General features: G+C 37.4%; 1 protein-coding gene across 6 annotated transcripts in view; it reads right to left on the bottom strand.

Moving 5' to 3' along the window:
- LOC127412357 (histone acetyltransferase KAT6B-like) overlaps positions 1-22407 on the bottom strand; it is a 53150-nt gene that overhangs the window by 10495 nt on the left and 20248 nt on the right. For 5 of the 6 annotated variants that reach the window (XM_051648638.1, XM_051648641.1, XM_051648643.1 and 2 more), the window contains exons 3-12: positions 8274-8382; positions 6335-6450; positions 6066-6147; positions 4805-4937; positions 3344-4254; positions 2568-2689; positions 1338-1438; positions 1047-1188; positions 399-560; positions 51-144 (exon numbers count right to left, since the gene is read on the bottom strand). In XM_051648638.1, the coding sequence (XP_051504598.1) occupies positions 51-144; positions 399-560; positions 1047-1188; positions 1338-1438; positions 2568-2689; positions 3344-4254; positions 4805-4937; positions 6066-6147; positions 6335-6450; positions 8274-8382 (1972 nt within the window). The remainder of the gene's footprint in view (positions 1-50; positions 145-398; positions 561-1046; positions 1189-1337; positions 1439-2567; positions 2690-3343; positions 4255-4804; positions 4938-6065; positions 6148-6334; positions 6451-8273; positions 8383-22407) is intronic. The other variant, XM_051648644.1, reaches the window with a different exon arrangement.

The raw sequence follows: 22407 nt of genomic DNA, 5'->3' as shown, positions 1-22407 counted from the left end.
TTATGTTCACCTCTCATTAGACTTCCAAACCAGTAAATGAATAAACTTACTGAAATCAATGAGGAACCTCCCAAATCCTTGCCTTTGGTAATGAGGCATGATCATTATGCAGGAGACATTGTACTTCTGCTGGCAAAGCTTTTCCTTAGGGAAAGAAAGAGAAATAGATTGTGTGTGTCAGCACAGTGCCAATGCATGCAATTCACTGCACCTGCCGTTATCCTCAACTGAACCAAAAACAACCACACAAAACCCTCCAAACAAAATGCAGAAATCTTCAGAATCCATTGTACAATAAATCCTATCTTATGCAACCCACCAAATATCAACAATCAGAGCTGTTGTTATTCTGATATACTCCGCCATTAGATCTGATAAAGAGCTAAAGGTTACAATACCTTTGAGAAGTATCCAACAAGATGACAGCCCTTCTCGTCATGCTGTGTTAGAACATAGAAAAGAAAAGGCTCCACATCATAATATAGAGTCTTGTGGTCCAGAAAAAGCTTTGCAAGCAAACAAAGGTTTTGGCAGAAAATCTTGCTGCTATTTCCATCAACCTGAGCAAATAGGAAACAAAAGTGAAGCAATTAGAGGATGCAATTAGGTAGGTGATTCCAATAATTAAAACTAATAATTAGCACATAGATGACCTCAAAGCAAACACAAATGGACTAAAAGCCACAAAACTTTTTCTCTAAATGCAACTCCTACTAGTGGAGCACATATGAAAAGTAGAATTTATTTACACACACAATAATAAAAGGTCTAACACTTCTGGAGGCTTGCTAGGATTTTCAGGAATTGTTTTCTGTTCACTGGATAAACCAGATGAAGATTCTCAGAAGAACTGGCTTAGTCTGCCATGATTTATTCACGGAGGTCCAGTTCTCATCCATGATCGTGAAATGTGTCTTCTGAGGGGTTTGGCGCTTTATAGTCTTTAATCTCTGAACATGCCCCTCTTGTCCTCATTGCAAATGCAGATTAGATAAAATTAGGATGCGGATGAAGTTGTGTATAAAGATTTAGGAGGCAGAACTGACCTCAAACACAGAAAGGTTATCCTTCCTGTAGATCTCATTAGCAGGTGGGTGAAACCACCCACATTTCTTTGAATGCCTCTGCAGAATGTCCAGGCTTTTCATGTACTTTAAGCAGAACTCGCACAGATAAAGCTTCGGTAATCTGAGGAAGCAAGCAGCAATTAATTGAAATTGTGGGATGAATTGCAACACCAGGGAGAATCTTTAAATCACACTCTAGTTTGTATTCACTTTAGGCTGTATATTGTGATATTTAATTCAGCAAGGTTTCTAACAGCAGTTCAGATTTACCTCAAGTATTCTGGAGGGTAGGGTGAGGAATACCAGGTTTGTATTTCATATTTCCCAAACTCAATCAAGGGAGGGGATTGTCCTTGATCGCCGCCGGATTTCTGTTTTTGAAACAAATCACAAGAGATAAACAGAATTTTATTGGAACTTTAAAAAGGTTTAACATTTTCTGAAGAGAATGCTGTTTTTAGTGGGTTTTAGCATGTTGATTTGCAGTTGCTAGTGCGCTCTGGCTGGTTGCTAGAAGATTGCTACACAGTCTGTAGGGTGTTGTGATTGCTCAGTGTGTGTGCTATTTGGTTGCTTACTGGCCCAAGTCAACAGAGCTCTCTATGACTACGCTTACATGGACATCAGAAAGCGGGTTATTGCGAGAAAGCAGCGTTCCCGTTTACATGCACCGTATAAGCAGCGTACTCTTTACATGCGTCTTGATCAGTAAGCAGCTTTCTCCACAGCGATGTAATATCCCCACAACAATTGTGTAAATAACAAACATGGCATCCGAGGAAGACTTTGCTATTTTAATCCCCATTGCTTCACTTTATTTACAGATATTCCAGAGTTGTTGCTGTGTTTGTTTCCATCGGGTCCTGCAGCGGAATTGCACTGCAATAGTGGGTTTTCCCACTTTCGTAAAACTCCGGTATTCCCCCAATGCACAAGAACATATACGCGAACGTGACAGTCGAGATTTTACACTGTGTGTATAAATGGGTATAGTTTTTGTTGCATGCGCTTTTTCAACTGTATATCCAAATTTTCGTAATTCTTTCACAACTGGGCCAATTGGTTGCTTAGGAAGCCTGACCGGAGTCACTCAGCACGCCCTGGATTGCGACTCCAGGTGTGGTAATCAGCGTCTTTACTTGCTGAGCTACCGAGGCCACCCAGAACGCCACTTTCTGCAAAAAACCCTGAAATATACTGTTTTCTTTAGTGCATGTAAACGGGGTTTATAACACTCTGGTCCCTAGATATGGCTAGGGTCTATGTAAGTCTATGAAATTTTGTAGTTTTATTGTCCGTCAGGTAAAAATTCAAATCGGAGAAAAACAATAGCACTCCTCTCCCCGACAAACCACATAATTTGGCATATCAATCATGTCTGTAGCACAAATGGTACAGGATGGATTATGTACTGAAGTTTAATGCTAAGAGGCTTGCCTTAGCCAGCAGCACTAATTAATGTATCCAGAGGAGACTATTTGTGTCTCAAACTCTCCCCACCTTTGCTGTAAGCTCCTTGATGTGTCTGAACAATTTCAGATCTTCTTCAGCCACGTGGTCATTTAGTAATGTCATCCTTCCTTCATGTGGCTCTCTCCCTGAGCATCTCTCTGCTGTAAAAGCTGCAAGAGTCCAGAGAATAGAACTTTAGATATTGATGTTTACAACAGACAACAATACAAAAAACTAAATCTGACATTTTAAAACCCAAACCAAATATAAGCGAGCACTAACTTCACCCTTAATAACATGGCACTCAAAATTACAACTGCTAGAAGATACACAGCATGCAAATCACTAGAGTCATGGAAGGGCAGCAGATAGGAAAGGCTCATATCAACATTGCTGGCCAACACACTAACCTCAAACCTCTATCACAGTTTGTTTCTAGGCAACAGTCACCTCTAAACAAATACACCATTTGTGCAGAGGTTGAGAGGAAACCAAACCAGGAGCAAGGGTCATTTGAAATGCAAACACTTTACATTAAAGTGCTTGTTACTAAAGGGGAAAAGCATCAATCATTTCGGTTTGAGAGGCAGGTGTGATCAGCATGAGGAATTGAGCAGAGAGTAAATCTAAATACTTGAAGGATTTAGTGGCTTTAGAATTAAAACATTATTGAAGAAAAAAGTGAAAACAAAAATGCAGAGATGTAGTATTAGTTGAAAAGAAAAATCCATGTTATTTTGCTTCTAAAAATGAGGAAGATGAGTAAAAAGATTTTAGATGGAAAAGCTGGCTGGCCGTTTGGAAGTTCAGGCCCCTGTGCTTACCATGGTTAAGGTCAGGTTTAACTCTTCCATCTGCCAATCTGCCCTTCCCTGGTGTGGTGTGCTCCCTCTGCGGGGAGGCCTTAAACCTAAACCTGCCTAGCAGTTTGTGCTTTCTCAAGAAGGGAGTTCGTTTGAAATGGAGCGCCGACTTAAATGGTCGGCCCCGTTTGGGTGGCCATCCTGAAGACGAATTGGACAGGGATGCTAATTTACTCATGAAACCCTTGACGGGCTTTTTCCCTTCAAGCTGTAGGGACGTTTTGGGTGAGGTGGAAGTGTCCTGGGTGCGCCGCACACGCTTGGGTGGTGCGTAACTGGGCAGTCCCTTTTGTCGGGACTGTCCCTGAGTGGTAAAGATGTGAGACAGTCCATCAAAGAGTCCCTTCAGCTGGTTGTTGCCTGGGAGGCTGCTGAGGGAGGGGCCACTAGACTGGGAGGAGGAGCTGTGCGGGGAATGGGCAGAAGAGGGTGAGGACGACTGGGTGGGGTTCAGTGAGATGGGGCTGTGTCCTTGTGAAGGGGAGGGGGTAAGGAGAACGCTAGATGGGGCATTTAACCTCACACCTGGCGCTGTCGAGCTGGAATGGGGTTCAAATCGCCGTTTCCGATAGCCACGTTTCCTCTGCCTGTGCTGATTTGTGGAGCCCGACACCTCTGCGCGCAACCGTCGACCCAAGGGCGATGGCGTGAAAAATTTGGAAAGCCCGTCAATGAGACCTTTGGTTTTCTTGTTGAATGGGGGCAACTTGGTGAAGGTGGGTGTGGATGTGAGGGGGTCAGTGGGACTTCTGCCATCTGTGGTGGGTATAAAGGTGCTTGATGAGGGAGGGGTACAGAAAGTGCTTATGGAACCCCTACCATGGCGTTCTTTGTCAGACAGCTCAATGGATCCTGGACCACCACTGTCAGACCTATAAAAGCACAAGATGGTTCATTTAAAACACGCCACACAAACAAATGGCAATCTGTGTGAACATTTTCACTGCTACTAATGAAAAGCATAAGCCTTGATTCGTGAGCCTGATTTCACAGCTTCAACAACACATTTCACCGTGTCTATCAGTGATCATCAAGCCTTTAGGTGGAATGTAATCCCCACAAGTCTTTCTCATTTAAAAGCTTACTGCCCCAGACTCACCCAGTCCGCCTGACAGCATTCCGATTTACTACACAGCAAGATGGTAAAAATAGACTTCAAAAGAATGCCCTGGGCTAAAAGTACAGTGTAGCAGCCATGCTAATTTTAAAACTTTGGATGAGAGGGTATGAAAACCTACATACACTTCTCAGCAGTAAAAAACGGCCAAGGTTGTAAAAGGACAAAAATCAGAGTAGGGCATCAAAAAAAAAAAAAAGAACATTTACGGTTTAAGTAACATGTACTGATATAATATCTGTAAGCTTAAGCCTAAAGCATAACAAACAAGATAAAGAAAATATGGATTAAATGAGTTATCGTACATTGCTGGATGTGCTAGATTTTTTCTTGGCCTTCCTGGCTTTGCATATCGCCTTTTGATCTGGGCCGCTGTCTTGTGTAGCAACCGTTTTTCCTCCTGCTCTTTTGGCCTGCATACTTGGCAGATCCACATTCCTGGGGGAGGTCCAGGGGGAAAAAAAAATAAAGAGAGGAGAGACAGAAAAAGAAAAGCATTTGAGAGATGGTTCATCATGTCTGCAGATGTAACACTTTTCAAAAATTCCTTTGTAGTGCTCGGCAGAAATGACCTGCTGTGTTTTTCCATTCATTTCCACTTTCTTTAGAAGAAAAGGAACAGAGCAAAGGAAAACAAGCTTTCAACAGGTAACTGTCAAACAAGGACACAGTGAATAAATGCATTTGTATTTGTGTGGGGTACTCTTTCCTGATGGCTTCAGCCTACTAATCCCCTGTAGAGGGCAAGGTAACAAACAGGAATTGAGCGATTAGCCTTTTCAACTTTGACATAAATGACGACTGAATGCTTTGTCAAAAGTTAAAATGACGAAACACTAATTGCAATCAATAGGATCAGTAACTGAGACATTTGCATTTATTTTCATTATTGACTGAAGCCATTCTAAAACCTTGGAAATGTTTTGTGAGTTAAGGACCCTTATCCTACAACGATACGTAGAGATTTTAAAAGAGATTTTAAGTTCATAGCGACCCCAACAGAAATGTAAAATTTCTAAAGATATGGAAGCCCATAGAGGTCATGCATTATTATTGATACTCATGATTTGACATGTATCCATCTATCTATCCTTCTTAGTATACAGTATGTGCGTGTGTTTTAGTTATGCCATTTTCTTCCAACAAAAATTGGTGGAATTTTTCATGGCAGATAAAAGCTCCCTCCAGCAGTCACAGATGTACAATACAAAAGGTCTTTGTAAACTTAAGTGAAATAAACCCTTTCCTGCTCTATCTGAACACTTTATAATGCTGCTCCCTTTTTAACTTGGCACTAACATGCCAATTTCACACAAAGTGCCATTAACTAAAAAGGACAAGCACAGTAATTTGCAAGCCAGAGGCAAAATCATTAACAATAAGAAAGACAGACTGGAAAGAGTGAGAGAGGGACACACCTACTAAATAGTGCAGGACGCAAGGTACATATCATCTTACTATTATGTAACCAGAGCCCTTTGTGTAATGGCACATTTAAACAGCTTCACCTTGAGAATGGGAAAGTCCACAAAAAAAAAAAAACAGGCAAACTAAGGCCTAATGTACCTTTTGGCATTCTGGAGAGCGGTGGGTCACAACACTCCATATGGAAACCCCTGTCACAGGAGTCACAGAAGAGCATCTCATCCTGAATCCAAACATACAGAGAAACATGTTAGGCATGCCACAAAATGAGACACAATATACACTATAAACATAATACACAAGCAAACAACATACTGCAGTAAAACTGTCAGAATTCTGGCACTAGAGAAGATGACAAAGTGGCAGTGAGCAGGAACTGGGCCATGGCCATCAATTTGAAAAGAACTTACAGCATTCTTCCCCTGAATCTGACAGGAACTGCATGTTTTGCATTCAATGCATTGCCACCGCAGAGCCTTGACATTCCCAGTCAAATCAGCGGAGAACTTCAGACATGATGGATGGCCTTTGAGGAGAAATTTGGAAGAAAAAACAGACTTTAGAGAGAGTATACTGATTCCTTCAGTCTTCAGAACACGCTCAATTAGAAAGAGCGACATTACCTAATCCTTTAACATTGGCAGGAAAGCACAAAAGCCCTCGCTGAAACATTACAGAATAAATGTTAACAGAGACTTAATCAAGCGGAGAGAGAGAAAGAACATTCTCAAGTATGTCAAAACGAAACAAATGAAAGATTCCCCGACCATGGATCAGTTAAATATTTACACATGGCATCAACAATGCAAAGAGCCATGCGTGTAGACTTTCCAAAATCTCTGTCTAAAAGCACAGTATTATCGAACACTTCTGAGCAGCTAATTAAAAGTAATTTGATCTTAACGAGGCAGAAACGGTACGTGCGTACACCATAATGGCAGTCGATCTGTTATAGTCATGTAAAAGTGTGCACTCCTGTCCCTTTGGGCTGTGAACCAGCTGCGGTTTATAATGGGAGCACATTTTCTATACTTTCATGAACACTTAATGAAAACCACCTCCTAGTTGTTAAGTCATACTCAGCATTAAATATGTCACCAAGAGAACAATTCCTTGTGGCATTTCGAAATCATTGTACAAAACAAATTATGACATAAGAGCAGGTAATTTAACAGGAACATGGCAATTCTGTCTGGAGGCAGGAAAAAAAATAAAGAGTAAAAGAAACGAGCAAGCCAGAATAAAGCAGGACAATCACATATTATAAACTGCATTCAGCCTGAATCAATCAGTGATTGTGGAAAGCCCTTCTGCCATTACTTTTATACAATAGATGCAACAATTCAATTAATTTAAAACAAATCCCTCCAGCCTCCAAGTGATATTTTGGCACAATTTTGAAATCACATCACCCTGACAAAAAGTGTTCCCAAACATAATAACCTTCACATAAAACACCTACATACACGAAAGGTGGCAAGAGCCTCCATAGCACACAGATGTTCATGTAGATGATATCATAAAAACCTGAGAAAGCCCTCATCAGGGGGAATTTACTGACAAATCGCTCCGTTTCCACTAGTCTTTCCCTCCTAGCTGGGTTTGACACTAGCAGATTTTATAAGTGGTAACTGAGGAATATAGTGAATGTTATTTTCACCCTTTTATGCAAGAACCATTAAAAAAAAGATCCGTTTTAAGATTTTGTTTTTTTAAATGTTCAGAATAGCATCCCAAAATCACATGGATATTCACCTTATCCTAGTTTAAATGTTTAATTTAAAGGTTTAACAGTTTTAATCTATTTTATTTAAGTACTGTGTATTTCTGGCAATATTTATCTATGACTGTCTTTCTCCCCACCTTATCATCTGTCAAGACATTTTCTGTGCAGTCTCATAATCCTACATGTCACTTTCATTGACTCCGACTCACTCCATTCTGGAATCTACGCAATCACATGATAATGTGATGTACATGACCTACACGGTCCCTGGTTGAAAAAATACTGTACTACTGAACAATCTCTCTCTGTATTTCCATCTGTGTCTCTATCTAGGCAACAAAAATAATTACTTCATAAAAAACTGGCTGTTTTTTAACATCCTTGTCGACCGAATAGAAATAATATTATTTCTGACCAAATATGGCATAGCCATGAATGTGTCATTCCCACAATTGTTTACAGTTAGCCAAACACAATATTTGATTTGATTTTGCTGAGTAGTTAATTACGAAGTCTGAGTCACACTTCAGTAACAACCAATAACATTCTTAGCATGATAACTTTTGGCCAGTTGGCACAGATGGTCAAAAGATGCACTGTCAATAAATGGGCACAGGTCTTACCGCTGCTCCCACAGTCGGCACAGGACAGCAGCTCCTCTGGCCTCTTATCTCGATTGGACTCCTTTGTGCCCAAACAGAAGCTGCATATGGGTATGGGGTCAGCACGTGGCTAGAGAAAGAAGGAAAAGGCAAAACCATAAATTTTTGTTGTTGGGTAGATTTTAGTTAAACAAGCATTATGAAAGCAACATTTCTTTAAAATCCACCTACATCAAAGCAGCTGGTGGAGTGGAACCATTTACAAAGTCGAGATGTTTGTCAAGATTAAAAGCTAAGAGAATACTGCAGCAACACACTTGCATACCATGTGACAAAATAAGTGCAGTGTCTCAATATGGTCACAATTCGATTTGACTAGATTATTGAAGCGATTTATAATTATTTTCAAAAATATGCTGACATTTTTTGTCAAGTGTTCTTAAAGGGATAGTTTGCACAAAAAAGTGCACTCTCATCATTTACTCACCCTCAGACCATCCCAGATGTGCATGACTTTCTTTCTTCTGCAGAAAACAAATGAAGAATTTTAGAAGAATATCTCAGCTCTGTAGATCCATACAATGCAAGTAAATTGTGGCCAGAACTTGAAGGTCCAAAAAGCATATATAGGTAGCATAAAAGTAATCAATATAACTCAAGTTGTTAAATCCATATCTTCAGAAGCTATATGATAGGCGTGGGTAAGAAACAGATCAATATTTTATTTTATTTATTTTTTTACCACCTATCTCTACTTTCACTTTCACTTCCACATTCTTCTTTTGTTTCTGGTGATTTGCATTCTATTGGGCAGGAGTGAGAATTTATAGTAAAAATTCTTAATTATTGATGTTTCTCACCCACACCTATAATATCGCTTTTTACGATATATATTTAACCACTGAAGCCTTATGAATTACTTTTATGATGCATTTATGTGCTTTTTGGAGCACCATTTACTTGCATTGTATGGACCTACAGAGCTGAGATATTCTTCTAAAAATACACATCTGGGATTAGGGCTGAAATTATTAGTTGATGTTATAAAAAAATAAAATAAATTGTAGACAAACATTTTCGTTGTTGAATAGACGTTTGATGACATTTAACGTAACATGAGATCATATGAAACGAATGATGGCGCACGAGAGTAGCACTGCAGCTCGCGCCTGACTGAGGAGAGAAAGAAAACAGCCGCACTCCAAACTTTTCAAAAAGCTTCAGGTGATGTAGATCGCAAAGAGGGAATAATACAAAAATACAAAATAAGTAAATACAGAAGCACTGGTTGTGGAGCCGCAAAACTTTAAGCAAAACTTGCGTGTCGAGCGTCTTTAAAGGAAACACCCCGGCGTTACATCTTAAATGCAGTTATATTTAATGCGTTATAGCTTTATTAAAAGTTCAAATAATACAGAAGCAAATCCTGTAAAAAACTACAAACTCAGAAACTGGCATTACTCGGTGCGGTCAGCACCTAGTTGCGCGAAGTGTCCCGATCTAAGGGGAAGAGATTGACACTGCACCCGGCTGATGCACACTCAGTCGCGGGGACGCTCGTCCCTCGAGCACTTGCTGCAACTAGATTATAACGTGATGGCTCATGACTTATTGAATCATAATATATGTGTCACTGTGCATTTATCGTGAAGAAAATTGGCAATTTGCAGCTGTATTAATAAGAGAGAGTTTTTGTTTTTGTGAGTTAAAGATGGATTGAAGTGAACAAAAAGGTGAGAGAGGGTAGTCTTCGCCCCATTATACACTGCAACAAAATATGTTTTTTATTTGTTTTGGTTTGTTTTCCAATATAAATATCTAAAACTCCTTTAAAACAATGTACATTTGCTTTAGCAGCTATACTGCAGAAGAAAAAACTGTTATCTGAGAATGTTGAATATAATATTAAAAATACAAATATTTGAAAATATCTAAAAATCCTTAAAAAAAAAGAAAAAAAAAAAAGATGCATTCATCTGAGAAGCAGCATATACTATATTTAGACTTGCTTTTAGAGAATATATCTTGAATATAAGTATATTTTGTCTTTACTGCACTCGCAGAAGTATAACCAAGTGAAAAAACATACATATGAACACACTTATATTTAAGATACATTGTCTTAAAGCAAGTCTAAATATCTTATATGTTGTTTCTCAAGTAAATGTATCTTGTTTGAATGATTTTTAGACCATTTTAAATGGAAAACAAGACAAAAACACTTGATAAGAATAGGATTTTTTTGCAGTAGATCTTTTACTGAATTAAACTTAAAAAATATTTGTTTTCTTTAATTCAGTGAATGTCATTTAGAGGTGTTTTTAAAAGATGATTTTGACCTCTTTATTGTTAGCAAGCACGTTTAATACAACCTTTTATGTCGGGGCACAAGCTGAATAATTGGTTAAGAGCTAATGATTAATCGTTGCAATAATCACCTAAATAGTCGAATAATCATTCTAATAATCGTTCGATTAATCGATTATCAAAATAATCGTTAGTTGCAGCCCTATCTGGGATGGCATGAGAGTGAGTAAATTATCAGTTTTTTCATTTTTGGGTGAACTATTCCTTTAATTTAGACAGCACAGAAATGCACCAGACTTGAGCACTTGAGTCACCAATGCAATTAGGACCAAAGAAGTTTGTCTTGTTTGTGGCTGCATATATAACACAAAATAATAAGAAATGTTACATGCATTATAGATCCGATATGAATAAAGGATAACAATGTCTGATAAAATCATTGTTGTATGCAAACACACATAAACAGATGTGCAATAAGCTTGATAGATTCACGTATCATAAAACGTTAGCATTTATTGCACAAATAATTAGAAATAAAATACATTATGTGTAGATAGACAAGGTTCATGATTAAATAAAGCAGGGTCATTAAATTAAAAACTGTCCATTAGCCCAGATCTATAGAGCAGGAATATTTACTCACATACAAAACTTTAACTTTTTATATTTAATAAAAATATATGGTTTTTGTGTTTTTTAGATGGTAGATAGCAGCTTCTCCTGGTTTCTGTTTGGTCATCCCATATACATGAAGAAATGGTTAAATCATAAATGGAACAGTGCAAACAGTAATCCAGTCACCAAGGATAGTATGTGCGCATTAGGAATCACATTCTCACAAAAAGACCTAATACAATTTTAATAGCGAATACTAATAATAGTAATAATAACAACAACAACAACAACAACAACAGTATTTTAAAACAATACCTTGCATGTGGAAATTGCCATGAAACCGCTTTGTGAATTAAATCTTTGGAAGATTTTCAAACTGCATATTTGTAGACAGTACATGGTATAAGTTTTAGTAATATTTGCCCTTTAAACAAGACAATTAAAAGTTATAAGGAACTGTTAACTTAACATCAGTCGTCTCCTGTGGCATGGTTTAAATGAGACTGTGTTACATGCATTGTTTATTGTTGTAACACGATAGAACGCAACAAAACAAACTGTGATTGGTCGTCAACATACAAATGAGTGAATCTTTGCATCGTCACAGCTTGCTAAATTAATTGGCCAAACTGGTAAATTTATTGACCGATGCTGATCATTTAAAAATAAAAAATATCAGCAGATTTTTCGTCCATGACAAAATATCGGTTGACCACTAATTAGTAGTGTGTAAAGGTATGTGGTAACTGCAAGTTTCTGCAAGTTCCTAACACTTTCAATGGAAAAGAATCTGTAAATTTAAATCGACAAGCATTTCACTTTTAACTGGTTTGTTTCCTACAGAAGAGTCTTAAATCACTACCCATCTGCTATATAGTGCACAGTGAACGAGTGAGTGACTTCATACACCACAAATGTCTGCCAACCAATCACATATTTCGGATGGGTAAGATTTATTCATGGTTAAACTATTTTTGTAGACATAAAAGCAATTATATTTAATTATGAATAAAAACAATAGTAATAATAATCAAAATAATAATCATATATTGTAATCGGGGAAGAAAGCAACAATAATTAAATGAATGCAAACAATTACACAGAAAAGCTGAACTTTGCAGCATAAACTTGAATTAAATATGCACCTTTTTCACTTAAAACATTGCATGCTCCGTGTCTGTTGTGGTAAGGCTCATGTAATCTGAGATGGAATCTGTATCACATTAGGGGTGTAAATTGGACGTTTCATCACGATACGAACTTGAATCGATTCTCTTGGTCTGAGCCAATATTTCAAGTCTGCCACGATACGATTCGATTCAGGGGCCTGCGATCGATATTCTGATATTATGTGCCTATTTTAAACAAATCAATTACATTTTTTTTTGCCCTCAAATGTAACCAAAATATCGTTTTATTTTATTCAGCTCTCTGTATCCACATTGGGACATCCACAACAAAATAAGGTACTTTAGATGTTGAAAAATGTATACAGATAATAATATAAAAAATAGTCACACACAAGTGATCATCACTCATTTGTGAGTAATGTTTCAGTTTAGTCCAATTCAAAATATTTGCATACCCATGATTTGTTTACAGCTATCCGTGCTAACCGTGGTTTTCGTGGCTACAACTACCACAGTTGTAATGAAAAATGCTGTTACAGTTATCAGGGATAAATGTTAGTAAGGGTGTTGATGTGTAGATGTGTAAAGTCTTATAACTGACGCTGAAGCTGAGCAGGTGATTTCTCTTTCCCTCATTAGTGCTGTTCAGAATGTTGGCGTTGTCAAGATGTTTCACATGGTTGAATTTCTCCATGGTACTTTAAAATAGCAAATTCTCATGTAAATTTCAAATGGGTCGCATGCGCAACGATATCGATGGAAGCCCAAATTAATTGTGCATGTGAGCCGCTCTGCGTTTGTCACAAGAGCTCACATTTTAAGGAGTGCCCGGTTGATTCGCTCGCACGGATCCTGTCAGTGGAGCTCGCTTTTCGCAGGAAGCCCGGTTGACGCATGCACACGCTGCAGGGATAGCAGAGCACAGTTTGGCTTCAAAGACCCCAAGCACATCCTTGTCCCACATGAAAGGATATTTAGCGCTCAGTCAAATTAATGTAATAAGGTTGCTTCATCGCCTGACGGAAATACGTACGGATGTGGCAGCCATGAGATTATTAAAATAAAAGTTACATCTTAAAAATAATGTATAGCGATATTTATGCATTGTATTGATAACACTGGATCGTTGGTCATTGGATCGATGCATCGATCCAGATCGATGAATTGTTACACCCCTATCACACACTGGGAATTAATATAATAATGTCAATCCACTGTTAAATTCCGTAATCAATGCATCCAAAATTTCTTTGTCAGATTGATGCATCGATGCATTTTTACACCCCTAAAATATACACTACCGTTCAAAAGTTTAGGGTCACTTACTCATTCTTTATTTATTTTTTTATTTTTTATTCACATTTTAGAATAAATGTCATCACAACTATGGAATAATAGAAATGGAAATATGGGAATTATGTTGTGACTAAAACAAATCCAAAATAATTAAAAACTGTTATATTTTAGCATCTTCAAAGTAGTCACCCTTTGCCTAGAATTTGCAGACATGTACTCTTGACATTTTCTCAACCAACTTCTTGAGGTATCACCCTGGGATGCTTTTTAAACAGTATTGAAGGAGTGCCCACACATATCTATTTATCTATCTATATGCTGGGCACTTATTGGCTGCTTTTCTTTATTATTTTGTCCAAGTCATCCATTTCAAAAACTAGTTTTGTAATTAAATAAATTAATATGTTGGCACAATTATATTTTTGTCTACAAAACTAATTTCAAACATTTAAGCGTACACCTTCAGATCAAAATATTTTTAAGATCATGAGAAACATTTCAGGCAAGTGACCCCAAACTTTTGAACGGTAGTGTACGTACGTACCTACATACATACATACATACACACATACACACACAAAGATAATAAAAGATGTGCAACACCAGTACAGCTACTATTTTGCACACGAGGGGCATACAGAGTGCAGATTGGAAGGTACAGGACCTGGCATGTGTTTTGATTAGCGTCCTTTGAATATCAGGTGTCAAACTAAACAGGTGTTTACAGACCCAGGGAGCCAGCTAGTTATTAAGCACACGATTATAGAGGACAGATACGACAGTGCCAGATGTAAAGATATGAACATAGGGAATCATCATTACATCAGATGGTCAAATTGGCAATGCATATTTAGTGCATTCTAGCACTAAACAAATGCATTTATACTTAAATGCACAACATTCTAAACCAGCTAGAAGAGTACTCAAGTATAAAACTGCATACACCAATAAATAAACACCCCAAGCCCAAGAATTAAATAGTGGGTACTAGTGTGGTCAGCTATCCAAGAACTCTGAAGATCAGGTGCAAAACCAGTCGCAAAAGCCAAAGACAAGACACCACAAACAGAAAATTAAACCCAAATGTCTCCTTTGACTACTGTAATGCTACATAACTGCTACTAGGAAGGATGTCCAGCAGGATGTGTCCTGAAATCTGTACGTCACAGCACACTGCTTTACAATACCACAAAATGCTGTGATACACAATGCTAAGCCAGAGTAAATATTGGCAATGGGACATTATACAGCTGTGAGAGGTGTAGCCAGTGCCATCTGAATGAGAGTAATGCAAGATGCTGATGCCAAACAAAGATTACAAGGAACTGAACAGGCTCAGTAAATACCTCTTGAAGATAAGACTGTATCTTTCCTCCCACAAAAGCCTATGGCATGCAGGATTCATGTAGTGGAGATCAGAAAAGGGTTACATGGAGTCTGACAGAAAACTCAGCCACCATACCCTCATGTCTCCAAACAATTGCATTTAAATCTCAGCATGGGTTGTCTAAGACTATTCAGGCCAGGGCCTCAAGCAAAAATCCAATACAACAACTGCATTACTGTATTCCTGCCCAACATCTCCTTTAGTGTTCCACAGAATAAAGTCAGTCATACAGGTTTGGAATAACATGAAGGTGATTTTTTTGGAATACTATCCCTTTAAATTCAGCTTCAGACAGTTGCAAAAACAAACCAGTCTCCCGAGAAGAGGAATCAGAAGAACTTGAGAGTAAACAAGTGAGCAATTCGGCTCAACTCCCTCCCAAAAGGATCGTCAGCAAGAGACAGAGCGATCCATCGGGGGATGGTGTATATTAGATGCAGATGGGGCATTAGAAGATGGAGTAAAACTACATCTAGTGGGTATGTTCTCTGTATCATCTCAAGAGAACCACTCAGGCTGAGCTCCCCACTGTGCTGTGTTGATAAATATTGAGTGTCTGTTCTGGTGAGAAACCTGTTGAGAGTAAAGCTAGACTAATTGTTTTATGCAATAGGCAATCAATCCCTAGCCTATTAATCATTTTGGCAGACCATCAATTTGCAGATGGGTTATTCATAAACATTGCAAGTTTTCATTTAAGTGCCAACTGAAAGGCTCCAATAGACCTTTTTCACAGACTGTGATGACGCAATATGTAACAATTTTCATGTAATATTCGCCGTTTTTTGCTAATGTGTGAACGGCTTGTAACACAACTTAAAAAATGAGCCCTTCCCAGACTTCCTAGGTTGCCTATTAAAGCCTGTAGACTGATTTTCATGTGAAGGGAGCGGGTCGCTTTTGCCGGGAAAATCCAAAGGATGTGACGTTTATGCACGCTCCCGAGAGCATTGCCTCAGTGCTTCTCTTTCGCTATTTAACAGCGACAACTGTCTACAACACTAGGTAAACGTTATCTTAAGAGATGGAATCCAGCAAACGTCCGACTCCCAGCACAACACCGACTACTACACAAACTCAGAGTAAGCCAAAAAAAAAAAACAACAACAAAAAAATTATTATCTACTGAATCCCATCTGGCTAAGCGGGAACGTGATCGTGGTCGAGCGAAAACTAGAGCGAACATCGGCAGGGCATTTGATTCCTGGAGGGACCTTTGTTTGGTTTTGGGGATCAAAACCGACCCTGAATTGGTGTTCTTATTGGACAGGTAAGCTTACATAACTGCAAAGCATGTGAAATATAGTGTCATAAGGATTGATCTGTGTCATTTTAGCTAACTGGATCTTGCCTGCTAACGCTGACGAATTGCAAGCTACCTTGCTTCATAACTTTCAAATAATTTCAATGATCTTCTCTTTATACTAAAAGTCATGTATGCTGATTCACAGTAACTGACATAAACAATGCTAATCTGTAATAATTCAGCAAGGTAAACTACACAAACACATTAAATTAATGCTAGACAATGTTCAAGATAATGCAAAAAGACCCTTTCATTAGTGTAACGTAACTTGGTTATACAGAAAATATATACATTCTATTATTATAAAACAATAGTGCATCGATATATCAAAATGACAGTTGTGATGGAATCACATCAATACTGAATTGTGTCGACATATTTATAATGTACAGTCTATTTTATAAACAGCTGCTGTCATCATCCACCAAATTTAGCTAACAGCTATTGATAAAGCTGGCTAGCTAACTAATGCCGACATAGGCTTTCGTATAAATGCAGTCAATGTATCATGCAAAGAAAAGTGATTACTTCAAACTACAGTCTTGCATAGTCAGACCTATATCCACACTTTGTTTTCGCCCTGTTCCAGCACTGGAGATTCAAATATAATATACAGTCTCAAAGTTTGTAGTAAAACAATCATAACTGTGTAATTTGAATTATGCTATCTCATCTGTCAGCATGATGCCGGTGAATCACGTTCAGTCTCTTTGTACGTTACGTCATTGTTTTGGTATATGCTCGCTCGCTCACGTCCCAATGGAGTGTGTGCACGAGCACGAGCAACAGGTAGCTGGCTGCAGTTCACTTAACGGCCACAGGTGTCATTAATAACAAGGGTTTCTGAATCTTACATACTGCACCCTTAAATATTGAGAGTAAATTTATAACATCATGCTTTGTGTTATATTACCCTGGAATTATTTTTAAAACATTTGTTACCACAGCTGCAAGGGGGTTTCTTGTACAGCTGCTGAATGACAGTAAATTTGGCATTCTCTCTCATCTGACAGTCGTAATCCACATCTCTCTATTTTTTTCCTCTTTTGTAAAATAATTTATAATATACGATTTTTTCGTATGCAGTTGGAGCAAATGGGTAAGTGAAAATAAGATTTGGCGTGGTCTCCCATTCACCGCTGTCGAAGTTTACCTGCAATCTTTTACTTCCGTGTTCCAAAACCAAGATGGTGATAAAGGTCTATCGATGGCCCCTGAATGATATGCACGCTTCTTCATACAAATGACGAGTCGGTTAGAGCTCAAAAAATGAATGTGTGCTCATTGCCTATAAAAGGTTCCTGTCCTTGAGGGCAACGTTAGCGCAATTCACAACAAAAATCCCACCACGCACATAATGCTTGACCTCAATTACCTCCAAATAATATATCTGTATTCATGCACATGAGGGGAAAAGCACAGGCACTGCGGTCTGATAAAAATACAAATAAACCCTGTTGCTGCTCTACATGGCACATCATTCAATAACATTACCCGTAAATTGATTTCAATGGCAGAATTCCACTGCCTCTTGCTGAATTTTTTTCTCCACAGGAAAAAAGCCCCCACTCATTTAATTTATACATGTAACAGTTATGCCCATATATTCGTGTACACAAGGAGGAATTTTTAAAGCATAGCTACTTGAAAAGCCTGGTATGTCCGACTTTAGTTAGTAATCTAAGCGTTAAGCTACATGCTATATAGGGCAAAATAAATGAAATTAAACAAGTTGGCAGATTCTAAAATGAATTTCTTTTTAAAGGAACAGAATGTTTGTCTGAATTGTCATCATAGACCCGTATAAATTTGATTATTCGGTGGAACAAAAGTAAATGTTAAGCTGAATTTTAGCCTCATATCACTATCCACTTTCATTGCATTTTTATACAGTGAAAGTAAATGGTGATTATGAATAACATTCTTCTCAACATCCCTTTTTGTATTCGACAGATGTCAGTTACACCGGTTTGGAACAACACGAGTGTGATTAAAAAAATGTATGCATTTATTTTTCAATTTCACTTTTGGGTGCACTATGCCTTCAAGCACTCTTAAATAAATACATGTTGGGAAAATTTTGTATATGCAGCCAAACAGTGATTATGTGGACTACTAAAGCATCATACAAATCCAGCTAAACAACAACTGTTTATCCATCAAAACTAGAACTAATATCACATAATCAATACCCTGTAATTTAAACAGCTCATGTTACAACAAATTCCAGTTTCAGTGATGTCCCATTTTCCTCGTAGCAGCCATATTTGTGACCATCAGTGGGATGAGGCAATGGCAGTGAATGTAAAAACACCCATGAACCGATATATATATATAAATCTAAAAAGTCCCAGGAAAAGTGTACACAGGTCTGAAGTCATGTCAAATATAGCCAAATTTGAGTTTCGCGAACATTTAAACACATTTAAATCTATGATTCATCTCCGTTTGCCGCCAAGTCTGATGTGTGATGGTGAGTACACACGCATACCGGTATATCATTGTAAACATCTCTCATTCAGAAGTTAGATGTTTTTGTGTTGTTTTCTGGTCTGATTTGATCACAATATTAGAACACGTCTGTGATGATCCTGTCTGTTTGAATGTAAGAGCTGATTTTAAATCATGAATACACAGAAAGTAACACCGAAGATGCATTTTAGTGTATAAGACTAATATGTTTACATTGTAGTGGTGGTGTGAATAAAGTATGGGCTTCATAATTTTATGATGTGTGGTTTATTAACTAACACTAGTGGTGTTATGAATTTAACATCGTCCTATGTACATTTCCAGTTTAATTGAATCGATGATGTTACAGATAAATGACATGTCTGAAATGTGCAAAAACCAACAAGGGTTTTATCCCTGCTCTCCCCCTTCATAGCTGCTTGACTTTGGCGAAATTAAATAGTGTCACTTGAAAGATATAACTTTATTGAAAAAAGTAATAATAACATTTTGGCTCGGTTAAGTTATCTATAAAAGTATCACTTTTTCAAGATTTATAAATAGAAACAAAAATTTCACCTGCTTTTGTCGCATCCCACTGAAGGTATATGGAATACTGGTCACAAACATGACGATGCAGTTATACAGTTGGCCTACTTAACACTGTATAGTGGCAATCATAAATGAATGGGCCTTTACTGCTACCAGAACATACACTCTACGTCTCTACTTGCATAAACACTAGGGCACATTCTTGCTTCAATGAGAGCACAAATATGTGCTAATTTGTGACTACTAGGGCTGAACAACTAATCGAATAAAACTGCAAACCACAAAGGCTGCGATTTAATTAAATACATATATTTTTTTTTAACTTAACTTATTATTGGGTTCCAAAAATTATGATGAAAAAATGGGTTGAGACCCTATCACAAAGTTGACAAAAAAAGGTACACAATTAACAGATACAACGTAAAGATGATGTGAATCTGTTTTTTCCTCCCCTCTCTATGTTTCACTGTATATTTTATTAGCATTTAGTCTGGTTCTTTTTAAGAGTCCTCAAGTGTGAACACCCTTTCTTTGAACAGTATTTCTATTGCCAGTAGAGCATGTTTGACCATGACTCAAGTTTGGTTTTAATGTTAATAATCATATCGCAGTTCAAACCTCAATGGCAATATTTTTCAAAATAATCTCAATTATATTTTTTGTTCAAGTCGTTCAGTCCTAGTGCACACACCCTGCTGAAAACTGCAACAAATGTGTGATCTGGAATGTTTGCAAAGGAACATTCCACAGATGACAAAGCATTCCTGTTTAAAACGGGCAGGCCCAACAAAAGCATGATGCTCTGAGTCGTGCCAATTTCACAGAGGGACACAAGCCAACTTACCTGAAATGGTCAGCTCATTAAATTTACAATATCCTTCTATTTAAGGCAACATCACAACAGCAACACCTTAACATATCCTTCTAAATTGTTTCGTCCACTAAGTGGAGCTAGCATGAATCAACAACGGGCTGATAACAGAATGTTCTGTGCTCTGAATTAAAGGCCAATGAAACAAGACTGCAGTGGCTGGGCTGGGGAACAAGTGCTACAGGTGACAGTGTGCAAAACATGCTGTGAAAGTTACACGTGAAGGTCTTGATTTGAACAACGCAGAGGCTAAATGCAAAGTGGAAATGCAAGAGGTTCTCTATGATGTTGCAAATTAACATTTTAAAAAAATATACCACTTTGTCATACATGTGAAGCAACAAATTCACTAAATTATAACCAGTTTCAGGACTAATTAGAAGACTTATTAGCATACTTCTGCATGAGGCCAAAGGTTGTGAAAAAGTGTTGCTTAATTGATAGTTCACCCAAAAGTGAAAATTATGTCACTATTTTCTCAAAAACCCATATGACATACTTTCTTGCTAGGAGAACAATAGGAGATGTTAGGCAAAACATTCACTTTCATTGTATTGAAAAAATGAATGGTGACTGAGGCCTAACATTTCTTTTTGAGCTTCAAAGAGGAAAGAAGGTCATGTGGATTTGGAACAAAATGAGGGTAGAAAGAGTAGAGATGGGCATTTGAGTAATTCTGTAGTTGAGTCCTCTTACTAGGGCTGCACAATTAATCAAAATAAAATTGCAAAATGACCATGTGCGATATTAAACCGCAAAGGGCTGCGATTTATTAAATACAAAAATAATAGTCTGCTTGTTTCAAAGTTTATATGGACTACTCTGTCCTGTCTGTATTGTGTTAGTGCATGATTACAGTGTTTTAAGAGCAGTTCTGTGCTCGATAACTCCATCTCGTGCTCAGAGTAACCAATGTGTTCCGAGATCGGTTCTGTTGGCTTGCTTGCGCTGAGCGCATCATTTTGTAATTACAAATATGTATGGCTGCTACAACTTAATATAAAATAAAACACCCCATAACACCGAATATTTGTGGACAGAGGAGGAGATGTTAAAAGCACATTATACAGCTGTTGTAAATATGAACTCAGCTACTGTACACACAAACTCTGCATGCAACTGTCGCCAAAATAGAAGCTCGACACTTAAGAACTCTTTGGTTTAATTAGATTGCATAGCAATGCCCCATGCAAGTTAAGATTTTATTACAGAAATGTATAACTATGGTATAATAATAATAATAAATATACAATTTTAATATTATAATAATATAATATTCAAGTTGACAGTGTTCCAAAAATAATGATGATGAATAGTGGTGCTGAGACCCTATCACAAAGTGGACAAAAACAGGTACACAGTGGAAAGGTACAATGTCAATATTTATTCTTTTTGTTTCTTTGTTTTATTTGTTTGTTTTTGGCTGAAGTGAAAAAGGTCCAAGTTTAGTTATTTTCAAGAGGGCTCAAGTGTGAACCCTCAAAGAGTAAACTTTTATTTGCAGTAGAACAAAGGCAAAACATTACAATTAGTTTTTTGTTTATCATATTGCAAATCTCAATACTTTTCAAAATAATCGCAATCAATTTTTCTAAATGGTGCAGCCCTAACTCTTAAGTTAAAAGTTAAAAATAAGTATGACATGTACGACAGGGCTGCAACTAACGATTATTAGAACAATTATTCGGCGATCATCACAACGATTAATCATTAGCTCTTAACCGATTATTCAGCCTGTGCCCCGACTTAAAAGGTTGTATTAAACATGCTTACTAACAATAAAGAGGTCAAAATCATCTTTTAAAAACCTCTAAAATGACATTCAGTGAATTAAAGGAAAAATATTTAAGTTTAATTCAGTAAAAAAATTCATTACAAAAAATCCTGTTGTCAAGTATTTTTGTCTTGTTTTCCATTTAAAATGGTCTAAAAATCATTCAAACAAGATACATTTACTTGAGAAGAAACATATAAGATATTTAGACTTGCTTTAAGAGAATGTATCTTAAATATAAATGTATTTTGTATATAAGTGTATTCACTTGGTTATACTTCTGCGAGTGCAGTAAAGACAAAATATACTTATATTCAAGATTTATTCTCTAAAAGCAAGTCTAAATATCTTATATGCTGCTTCTCAGGTGAATGCATCTTTTTTTTAAAGGATTTTTAGATATTTTCAAATATTTGTATTTTTAATATTATATTCAACATTCTCAGATAACATTTTTTTCTTCTGC

Source organism: Myxocyprinus asiaticus, chromosome 21, assembly GCF_019703515.2.
Source record: "Myxocyprinus asiaticus isolate MX2 ecotype Aquarium Trade chromosome 21, UBuf_Myxa_2, whole genome shotgun sequence".
NCBI lineage: Eukaryota > Metazoa > Chordata > Actinopteri > Cypriniformes > Catostomidae > Myxocyprinus > Myxocyprinus asiaticus.
The sequence above is the reverse complement of the archived record's forward strand: the minus strand, read 5'-3'. Positions and strand labels throughout refer to the sequence as shown.